The sequence below is a fragment of the Dipodomys ordii genome, unplaced genomic scaffold (genome assembly GCF_000151885.1).
Source record: "Dipodomys ordii isolate 6190 unplaced genomic scaffold, Dord_2.0 Scaffold166, whole genome shotgun sequence".
NCBI lineage: Eukaryota > Metazoa > Chordata > Mammalia > Rodentia > Heteromyidae > Dipodomys > Dipodomys ordii.
The window spans coordinates 554,111-564,696 of NW_012267382.1; the positions used below are offsets into that span (position 1 = coordinate 554,111).

The 10,586-nt window shown below is 57.2% G+C and overlaps 1 protein-coding gene across 1 annotated transcript in view; it reads right to left on the bottom strand.

The window, feature by feature from the left end:
- Nucleotides 1-649: 649 nt before the first annotated feature.
- Deaf1 (DEAF1 transcription factor) overlaps nucleotides 650-10,586 on the bottom strand; it is a 53,700-nt gene continuing 43,763 nt past the window's right edge. Inside the window, exons 11-12 of the mRNA XM_013033347.1 lie at nucleotides 6,505-6,594; nucleotides 650-1,080 (exon numbers count right to left, since the gene is read on the bottom strand). Coding sequence (XP_012888801.1) covers nucleotides 976-1,080; nucleotides 6,505-6,594 — 195 coding nt within the window. The 3' untranslated portion in view covers nucleotides 650-975. The remainder of the gene's footprint in view (nucleotides 1,081-6,504; nucleotides 6,595-10,586) is intronic.

A 10,586-nucleotide genomic window follows, 5' to 3' on the forward strand; every position in this document is an offset into this window, starting at 1 on the left:
CCAAGCCTCTTCCTCCAGGCCCTCATGGAGCCTGCACCTCCTCTCCACGCCCAGAGGAGCCTCTGGATTTGAGAGCAAGGGAATGGACCGGGTCATAAGACTATTTCCCAAAACACGAAAAAGCCTCTGAAATATCAGCGGCCATCTGGCAGCTCTCCTAGTCAATGGTGGAGGAAGGTATTTTTCCAGGGCTGTTCCAGGTCATATCCAAACATGCGAGGCGAGCCCTGGAAGCCAGCTTGCACGGAGCTGCATCACAGGAAGGAAGCAGACAAAAGACGACCAGGACTTTGCATGCGGAAGCTCAAATCAGCAAGCTGGACATTTCACTGCAGGACACAGGCTGCTCTGGCGTCCTCTGAGCACCTCAGGCCAGGGCTGCAGGAGAAGAGGCGCTGGCTCCATCGCTAAGTGGACACAACGTCCTCCCAGGACCATTTCTACTCAAAGACAGACCACGCGTCCTCAGGGTTACAACGCGCCGGTGTCACGTGCTGGCTGAGGAGGTGAGGGTGACTCTCCGGTCACTGCAGAGGCCCCTGCCCCACACGAGGGAGCCGTGGCGCCGGTCTGACAGGTGGAGCGTGCCGTCTGGGTGATCAGGAGGGCCTTGGAGCCCTGTGTGTGTGACTCAGGTCCCAGGGCTGAGTTGACTGACGGGGTGGGGGACTTTATTTACAACTCCATCGACAGACACACATGTATGTACACACACTGACGCGCAAGCCATGAAAGAGCACCGGGCGGGCGAGGACCCGGGGCCACGGGCCACCGACACTCCTCAGGTCTCCATGTAGTTCAATGCCAAGGGCACGGTGACACGCCTATTCCCCGAGTCTCTGCTTGGGAGTTCATGTCCAAGGGCACAGCCACTCCACCTGTTAATTACTTGTCCAGCAAGTTTCTTTGCCTTCCCAGGGCCTTCCCCAGCCTCGGGGAGTCCTGGCCTGGGACGCGGTGCAGGGAGGACCCGGGTCACACAGTGACCTTCTCAATCACACTCTCCTCCACGTGGACTTCGTCCGCCTGGACCGTGACTGAAGTGGACTGGCCACATATGTGCTGGTGGTCTTTCCAGTCCTGAAAGCAAACAGACCCATGTGAAGAGGAGGGCCACGGAGGAAGCTGCCTCTTCAGTACACAGCAAGACACAGGTGGGGGTGAGCAGGGCCCCCGCCCTCCGGAGGCTGGGCCTGTGAAGGAAGCCTCCCCACGCCGAGTCCCAGACCCAGGATCCAGGATCCGACTTCCCCTCCCGGCAGGTCTCAGTTCAGATGGAGCTTGGGCCCACAGCCTTTGCACGCCACGCAGGCTCTCATCCACTAAGCTGGAGCCCTTATCCTTCAACCAGTTTTTTCTGCTGTTGGGAAGTTAAACAAAGAAATTAAGCTGGGTGGATGTGGTGGCACATAGCTGCCCTTCCTGCAACAGGAAGCCCAAAGTGGAAGGGCAGAGGTCAGGGATGGGCCTGGGTCAGAAGAGAGATCATATCTCAAAAGTGACAGACGAGCTGGGCACCAGTGGCCATGCCTATAACCCTAGCTGCTCAGGAGATCTGAAGACTGAGATTTGAAGTCAGCCCAGGCAGACAAATTTGTATGAGACACATCTCTAGTTAATAAGCAAAAAGGCAGAACTGAAAGTCTTACTCAAATGTGGAGTGCTCGTCATGAGCAAAAAGTGGAGTGAGAGTGTAAGGCTCAGAGTTCAAATCCCAATACTGGGGGGAAAACAACAACCAAAAACTAGGCAAGCAGAAACCACACCTGTATGTGACGGTGTGATCTGCTCCTTGTGACGGCGTGATGGTGTGATCTGCTCCTTGTGACAGTGTGACTGTGTGTGATCTGCTCCTTGTGACGGTGTGACTGTGTGTGATTTGCTCCTTGTGATGGTGTGACTGGTGTGATCTGCTCCTTGTGATGGTGTGACTGGTGTGATCTGCTGCTTGTGACAGTGTGACTGGTGTGATCTGCTCCTTGTGATGGTGTGACTGTGTGTGATCTGCTCCTTGTGACGGTGTGACTGTGTGTGATCTGCTCCTTGTAACGGTGTAACTGTGTGTGATCTGCTCCTTGTGACGGTGTGACTGTGTGTGATTTGCTCCTTGTGACGGTGTGACTGTGTGATTTGCTCCTTGTGACGGTGTGATCTGCTCCTTGTAACGGTGTAACTGTGTGTGATTTGCTCCTTGGAAGGGCAGAAATGGGCACACCAAGGAAACAGGTCATCTCCTAGAAAGTCACCTTCTACTGACCTCTTTTTCCAAATTTCCTATAATAAACCTTTTCTTTTTTATTGTGAAAATACCGTACAGAGGGATTACAATTACAAGAGCAAGGTAATGAGTACATTTCTTATCAAACATTGTTGCCTCCTCCTTTGTTTCCCCTTACCATTCCTTCCCATCTCCCCCCCCCCATAAACCTATCATTTCTATTTCCTTGTTTTCTTAAGGAAAAAACAAAAAGGAAAAAAAAACCTGAAAAGAGACAGAACCCATACAATCTAATTGTGCATGCAGGGCTGGGAGGGTGGGTGGCTCAGTGGTACAGGGCTTGCCTGGCATGCATGAAGCCCTGGGTTCAATTCCTCAGTACCACATAAGCAGAAAAAGCTGGAAGTGGCACTGTGGCTCAAGTGGTAGAGTGCTAGCCTTGAGCAAAAGCAGCTCAGGAACAGTACCCAGGTCCTGAGTTCAAGCTCCAGGACTGACCAAATAAATCAATAAAAATCCCATTAAAAATTAGTCCATAGCCGGGCACTGGTAGCTCATGCCTGTAATCCTAGCTACTCAGGAAGCTGAGATCTCAGGACTGTGGTTCAAAGTCATCCGGGCAACAAAAACTGCGAGACTCTTATCTCCAATTAACTGGAAATGCAGCTGGGGCTACACTATAGCCTTGAGGGAGAAAGCTCGGGGATGGTGCCCAGGCCTGAGTACTCGCTCCACGATAAGCCAAAAATAAAATGCTGGCCCAAAGGAGGAGGGAATCAAGAGGCCTGATTCAGGAGGGGCAGCCCAGAGGGCCGCACTTGTGTGGAATTTCAAACTGTCCATGGAGAGGGGAAAGAAAGGCTTGGCCCCAGGCTGGAGGGAGCACATGGAGGGAGGGGGCTTGGGGCACTCTGACCACCACTTGAGTGTCTGCCCAGCTGCTCAAGAACATGAAGGCACTGGCTACAGGCTTCCTGGCCAGCCACTTCAGACACACACAGCAGGGCCTGCAGGGCCCTGTGCTACAGCACTGGCAGTAATTCACAGGCTTTCTCTCCTCAATGCACCAAGCCCAGTATAATGAAAACTGTTAACAATTGCATCTTAAAAGATGTTACCTGAGCCGGGCGCCAGTGGCTCACGCCTGTCATCCTAGCTATTCAGGAGGCTGAGATCTGAGGATCATGATTTGAAAAGTCTGCAAGACTCCATCTCTAAGTAACAAGCAAAATGCCAGACCAGAGGTGTGGCTTAATTGGTAGATCACTAGCTGTGAGCAAGTAAGCCTAATCAAAGTACAAGATCCAGAGTTCAAGCCCTGATACTGGCATTAAAGAGCAAAATGAAGCCAGATGCTGGTGGCTCATTTCTGTAGTCCTAGCTACTCAGGAGGCTGAGATCTAAGGATTGTGGTTGCAAGTCAGCCTGTGTAGGAAAGTCCATGAGACTCTTATCTCCAATTAACCACCAGAAAACCAGAAGTGGGGCTGTGACTCAAAGTGGTAGAGGAGTATTGAGCAATAAAGCTCAAGGACAGCATCCAGGCCCTGAGTTAAAAACCCACGAACACCACGACCACCACCAACAAAAAAAAACAGAAAAAGTAAAATGTTAAGCAGGAGTGGTAGCACACACCCAGCACTCTGGAGGTAAAGGCCAGAGTCATAATTAACACCAGCTTAGGACACTTAGTGAGAGGAGTCAGGCACAGTCTGGTGGTGCTGCTGTGGTAAGCTGAAGCAATACGCACACTCCAACAAATGACACGTCCACAGCACAGCCACGACAGCGCTGTCCACAACAGCCAGCAGAAAACACCCAGATGTCCACGACGACAGACAGACAAGCCCCGTCCATCCACAAAGCAGTGCTATGTGGCTGAGCCCTCCATCGCCTGGGGGGGGGTGGCTGAGCCCTCCATCGCCTGGGGGGGTGGGGGGGGCGGCTGAGCCCTCCATCGCCTGGGGGGGTGGCTGAGCCCTCCATCGCCTGGGGGGGGCTGAGCCCTCCATCGCCTGGGGGGGGCTGAGCCCTCCCATCGCCTGGGGGGGGCGGCTGAGCCCTCCATCGCCTGGGGGGGTGGCTGAGCCCTCCCATCGCCTGGGGGGAGTGGCTGAGCCCCCCATCGCCTGGGGGGGGTGGCTGAGCCCCCCATCGCCTGGGGGGGGTGGCTGAGCCCCCCATCGCCTGGGGGGGGTGGCTGAGCCCCCCATCGCCTGGGGGGGGGGGGGGGTGGCTGCTCCATCGCCTGGGGGGGGGTGGCTGAGCCCTCCATCGCCTGGGGGGGGTGGCTGAGCCCTCCCATTGCGGGGGTGGGGGGTGGCTGAGCCCTCCATCGCCTGGGGGTGGCCACCGGTGCCTGGTTTCTGTTTTGCTGTTGTTGGGGCTTGAACTCAGGGCCTGGGTGCTGTCCCTGAACTTTTTCACTCAAGGTGAGTGCTCTACCACTTTGAGTCACATTCCCTCTTCTGACTTTCTAGTCGTTTATTGGAGATAAGAGTCTTATGGACTTTCCTGCCCAGGCTGTCTTTGAAGCATGATCTTCAGATCTCAGCCTCCTGAGTAGCTAGGATTACAGGCATGAGCTACCAGCACCTAGCAAAATGTGTAATCTTATGGTATGTCAATTTGACACACACACACACACACACACACACAGAGTTCAAATGGGGTTTGAAGAAAATAAGCCTGGTGCAAGATAAAATCGAAAATCATGACAGTCCTCGGTCCTGGGAGAAGGCCGCCCCTCCCTTTCCAGGTGTTCCACCCTCAGCAGCTACGGCTTACTGCAGCCGGATGCCACCGCCTGGAAATGTGGCCTCGTACGTACTCAGGCGTAGCTGTGGCCTCAGCCGGCCTACAAGCTTTCCTGGAGAAGCTCAGGGACCACTTCTGGCTCTGCTTCCAGAATCTTTTGAGCCTGGAGAGGTGGGGCTGTGGACGAAGGGGCTCGTCCTTGCTCTGCTGGAGAGGAGGACCTGGGACCCGAACCCTGGAGCCTCAGCTTCCGTGCCGACTGAGGACCCTGGCAGGAAGGCGGTGTCACAGGGGGGTGAGGACCAGGTCCCTCCCGTGAGGCCCCCGAGGTGTGCTGGGCACACATTCACCCTGACCACCCTCCATGTGGTCTTCCCGTCTGTGTACCCGTCGGGACAGAGGTGGGCAGCCCGCAGCCCTGCTTAGCTGTGCCCCTGTCCCTGGAGCCAGACGGTGTCTTCACCAGTCACCCAGACCTAAAGCAGAGAACAATGCCCCGTCCCACGCGACCACCCCGCAGCACCCCATCCACAGCTCTGCTGGGCAGAGCGCAGGTCAGTTCCCATTCACCTTCCAGGTTACGGAGCCTAGAGCCCCGAGACATCTGCACCTCTGCCCAGGGCCGGGCTAGTGCTGGCCAGAGGAGCCGCTGCCAAGCCCGGAGGCCAGCGCCACTGCACCTCCCTCCAGCTCAGGAAGCCATGTTCAAACCAGACGAAAAGGAACATGCCATCTTCAAAGCAGGGCTTTGTTAGGGGAGCATCCACGAAGAGCAGGGGCGTGCTGTGATCGTGCAGTAAGCAGACAGACAGACTGCAAGCTTCCAAGCTCCAGGAGTGTCCACTTGGCCAGCAATGCCCTCAACACTGCTAAAATGCAGCACAGCAAGATCGCCTGCTCTCCATCTGACAGGCCACACAGTCTGTGTCATGGCACCGGCAGCAGGCGGCGGCGGCAGGGGATGCTGTGGGAGGGACAGAGCGGCCTACAGGCCGAGGCCTGAGGAAGCTGCCCCAGGACACTTCCTAGCAGAGCAGGGCTGGCCTGTCCTATCAGCTAGCCTCAGAGAGACTGCCACCCGCCCCAAAGCCCTGAGGACCGGCGGGGGAAGTTCAGGGATGTGACATCCCTACCACACCGCTCTTTAGTTTCCTTAAAACCCACAGCCAGAGGAGGACAACAGAAGCGGCGGCATCCATCACACAGCCGCTACAGGGCCCGTCAGGCTCGGAGCGGAGCCGCCAACATCAGGGTCTCGCCCAGGAGTGACCCTGCACCGCAAGGGCACGACTTCTGACCTCGGCAGAGCCAGTGGCAGCCCAAGAGGCCAGGGCCTTCAGCAGAGAGCCGGGCCTTTCCTCCCCTCCCTGCCAGTTCCGAGGCGGCGGGCGGGCCTTCCCACGGTCCCGAGGAGGCGGGCGGGCCTTCCCTCCCCTCCCTGCCGGTCCCAAGGAGGCGGGCCTTCCCACGGTCCCGAGGAGGCGGGTGGGCCTTCCCTCCCCTCCCTGCCAGTTCCGGACAGGCCTTACCTTGCGCTGGCAGAAGGTGGAGCAGTAGTTGACCTTGTGGCACCCGGTGCACTCACTCATGGCTCCCCGGCCACAGTTCACACAGGACTGCTGCAAGGACAGAGAGGCGTCAGCGCCTGGACGCTGGACGCCGCCGCGGCCCCCGCGTCGTCGCTCCCCTGGAAGGTCACCTCGTGACCACCGGGGGCCATGGCAGGCACACCTGAGCTGGGGTGCGGCAGGACACCCCGAGTTCCCGGCGCCCCCCACCGCTTCCCTGGGCCTCTTCACACAGCCTGACAGGACAGGGCTCTCTTCAGCAGCATGCGGGGGTTTTCTGTTCATACTGCAGCTTGTCCATGACTAACTGTTGCAAAACAACAGACGGTGGCCTTTGACAATGGGAAATGTTAACCAACATTTCCCAATGTGGAGAGAACCACTAGCTAAGACCCAGTGCAAGCCAGGGTCGCGTGGACTGCAGGAAGGGCCAGTGCGGTGGGCAGGGGCAGTAGCCTGCTGTGATTGGCACACAGGTAAACCACTTTCACAACGCCAATTAAACCAACTCTATAGCTTTCTTTCATATTCACAGTACACAGCCACTACTTATCAGGTACTGATTTTCACACATGGAAGGGCGTCATTCCCAGTGAAGGTTGCATTGGCGTGAAAGCCGGGCGCCGGTGGTTCACGCCTGTGATCCTAGCTACTCACGAAGCTGAGCTGAGATCTAAGGATCTCGGTTCAAAGCCAGCCTGGGCAGAAAAGTCCACGTGAGACTTTTATCTCCAATTAACCACTCAAAAACCAGCAGTGGCGCTGTGGCTCAAATGGTAGAATGCCAGCCTTGAGTATAGAGACTCAGGGACAGCACCTAGGCCCCACAACTGACAAAAAAGTGTGAACTTCAGGTAGACACTGATGGTTCACACCTGTAAAATATGTTTAAAAAAAATCTGTAAACTAGTAGGGAACTTTCTCCCAGAGGAGAAAGGTCTCAGACTCCGTTCACACCCTCACAGGGGCAGGTAACCTACCACACAGCTCCGTCACAGCTGGACCCAGCCCAGGTCGGCTCACATGCCAGGGCAGGGTCCAGCCCCTCAGGGCTGAAGACCATGGCTGGCCTTGGAATGAGGCTACACTTTATGTGGAGGTCAGGCCCCGGGGAGGGGGGGGTGGGGGTGGACTTTGGGGTCTGGCCCTGGGGAGGGGGCTGGCTTTGGGGCGGGGCAGGAAACACGTGTGGATGGGAGACTCAGAGGGGCTCAGGAACAGGACACCAGCTCACAACCCACGGTCTCAGCTTGGTAAGGTATCTGCTAGAAACGAGTGACAGCTGTAATGGGGGGGGTGCTGGGGAGGAACTGCTTATCAGAACCCTAAATCACTGCTAGCTCCCTGTCTGGGAGGGCCCACAGAGCGAGAGCCGCCTGTTCCAGAGAAGACGCTGGCTGACATCACACCCTGACCCAGCGGAGGAGGTCCCGGGCCACCCGTGATGCCACCAAGGCCAGGGAAATGCGAGGAGCCGCAGTGAGCCGGGGCGGCCTCCTGGCCTCCACACGAAGCCCTGCGTCCACACACAGTGGCACCCAGCAATACCTGCGGGTGCCGAGAGCCCTGGGCCGTGAGGAACGGGCAGATGGAGCGTGTCGGCTCCCGGTGCATGCTGGGGAGATGCTGGTGTCACCTCACACCAGGCTGTGCACGCCCTGCGACCTCTGCCACTTGCGTGGGACCCTGAAGCCCTAAGGAAAGACTTTAAAGCAAACTTTCACTATCACAACGCAGGTGCGCATCCTGGATACGTGCCATGTTCCCGGGTGACCCGCACCCCGCAGGCCCTGTCTGAACTTTCTAGAAGCCTACAGAATCTCACGGGCCAGTCAGTGGCTGTCGGTCATAACGACTCTTGGAGGCCACGCGGCCCGAGCGCTGAGCAGTTCAGAAGCGGCCTGCTGCACAGGGGAGCGGCAGACGCCACTGCCCACCTGCACAGCACCTGCGGCAGCTCCAACGCCAATCCAGCGTGGGAGAAGCACGGAGCACGCGCGCGCGCCGGGCTCCACATACCCCTCTGGGCACTGCTGGTTTGGAAACCAGACAAATTCAACATTATGGGCAATGGAGCAAACTTCCCAAAAGGAGCCAACCAAGAACGGAATGAAGAACTCCAAACGCCTAGTGAGCCTGAGCTGCCACACAGGGGCTCAGGGCCTTGGCTCTGACAACCAGCTATGGCGCCCCGTTGCTCTTGGCCCCTGGACGTCGACTTTATGTCGCTTGATCAAGGGGCTCGGAGGAGCAGTCTGCCTGGGGAGTGCGCTCTCCCCCCCCCTTTTTCCAGAACAGCCACACGACAGCCTATTTCTGCTTCTGGCCCAGGTCCTGTTCAGAACCGCTCAGGTGCCTGGACTCATGCAACTCCGGGCTTTGCCTCTCCCTGAGCGACGCGCCAGGAATGAGGGGTGGAGACCTTCAGGAGGCAAGCAACCCCAGACGCCACAGACAGCACCCCTTACCAAATCCACCTTGAGCATGTGGAGGGCTCAGCTTCTGTCTGCATAGCCTTGCTGGGAGCAGCCGAAGGCCAAGCTGGGAGGTGGCAGCCACAGCCGCAGCCTGGGCTTAGCCTAGACCAGCTTCTGCACCTCTCTAGCTGCGAAGCGGAGGTCATAAACCCAAGTTCAAGTCTCCTGGTCTCTCAAAAGTACATAGGGGCCAGATGTGGTAGCGGTTGCCTGTAAACCTGGCTACTTAGGAGACAGCGATGGGAAGGACTGTGGTTTGAGGCATAATCGGTTATGGCGGCACAAGCCTATCATCCCATGTGTGGTAGGAGCAGGACTGAAGTCCAGAACAGCCGAGGCAAGAGCACTAGACCCTATTAAAAAAACAAGGCAAAAAACCCAACCCACAACGGGAGGCATGGCACCTGCCTAGCGAGCATGAGGCCTTGAATTTAAACCTCAATACTGTCTTCCCCGTCTCCCCTACACACCCCAAAAACACTCATAGAAAATTCTATCATGGTGGCCACACCTGTGACTCCAGCACTCAGGAGGCTGAAGTATGAAGACTGTGAGTTCCAGGCCACTCTGGGCTACATAAGACTAAGAAATCCCAAGGGGCTGGGAAGGTGGCTGAGTGGTAGAGCGCTGGCCTCGCATGCTTGAGGCCCTGGGTTCGATTCCTCAGCACCACATAAGCAGAAAAAGGCAGAAGTGGCACTGTGGCTCAAGTGGTAGAGTGCTAGCCTTAAGCTGAAGAGCTGAGGGACAGCGCCCAGACCCAGAGTTCAGGCCCCACAACCAACAACAAAAAAAAAAAAAAAAAAAGAGAGAGAGAGAAAGAAAGAAAAAAGAAAAGAAAGCCAAGGAAGAAGAATGTAGCTCAAGTTGTGAGCAAAAGCAGCTCAGGGACAGAGCCCAGGCCCTGAGCTCAAACCCCAGGACTGGAAAAAAAAAAAAAAAAGCGAAAAGAAAACCCAACATGCCAGGTATGTGTGCACACCTGGGCACACCTGTGTGCATGTGTGAGCTAAGCCCACTTCACCGAGGGGAAGGGCATGTGAAGTGGACCAGGAACACACGCAGGGCCCAGAGGACCCAGCCCCATGGAGCACAGCCAGAGCCACAGCTGCGCCCCCTGGGCACTGACCACGCACCCGGGCCTCACCAGGCTGTCTGCCGAGCAACCTCCAGTGCTGGACAGACGGGGCCAGGGGAAGGCCAGCTTTCAAGGTCGTAGTCCCCTGACCCCAGGAGGTCGCGGTCCCCTGACCCCCAGGAGGTCATGGTCCCCTGACCCCCAGAAGGTCGCAGTCCCAGGCCCATAGGAGGTCACGGTCCCCTGACCCCAGGAGGTCGCGGTCCCAGGCCCCCAGGAGGTCGCGGTCCCCTGACCCCAGGAGGTCGCGGTCCCCTGGCCCCCCAGGTCTGTGCTGCCAGTGACCCTCACCATCCACATCTGTTTGCTGGGGGATGCAACTCAGGGGGCCGGCTGCTCACAGCAGCACACATGCTGCAGGAGGCAGCGTCCCCGGGGAACACACAGGGGGCTCCCCATCTTTACCAGCCTTGCATCCTGGCCCTGCT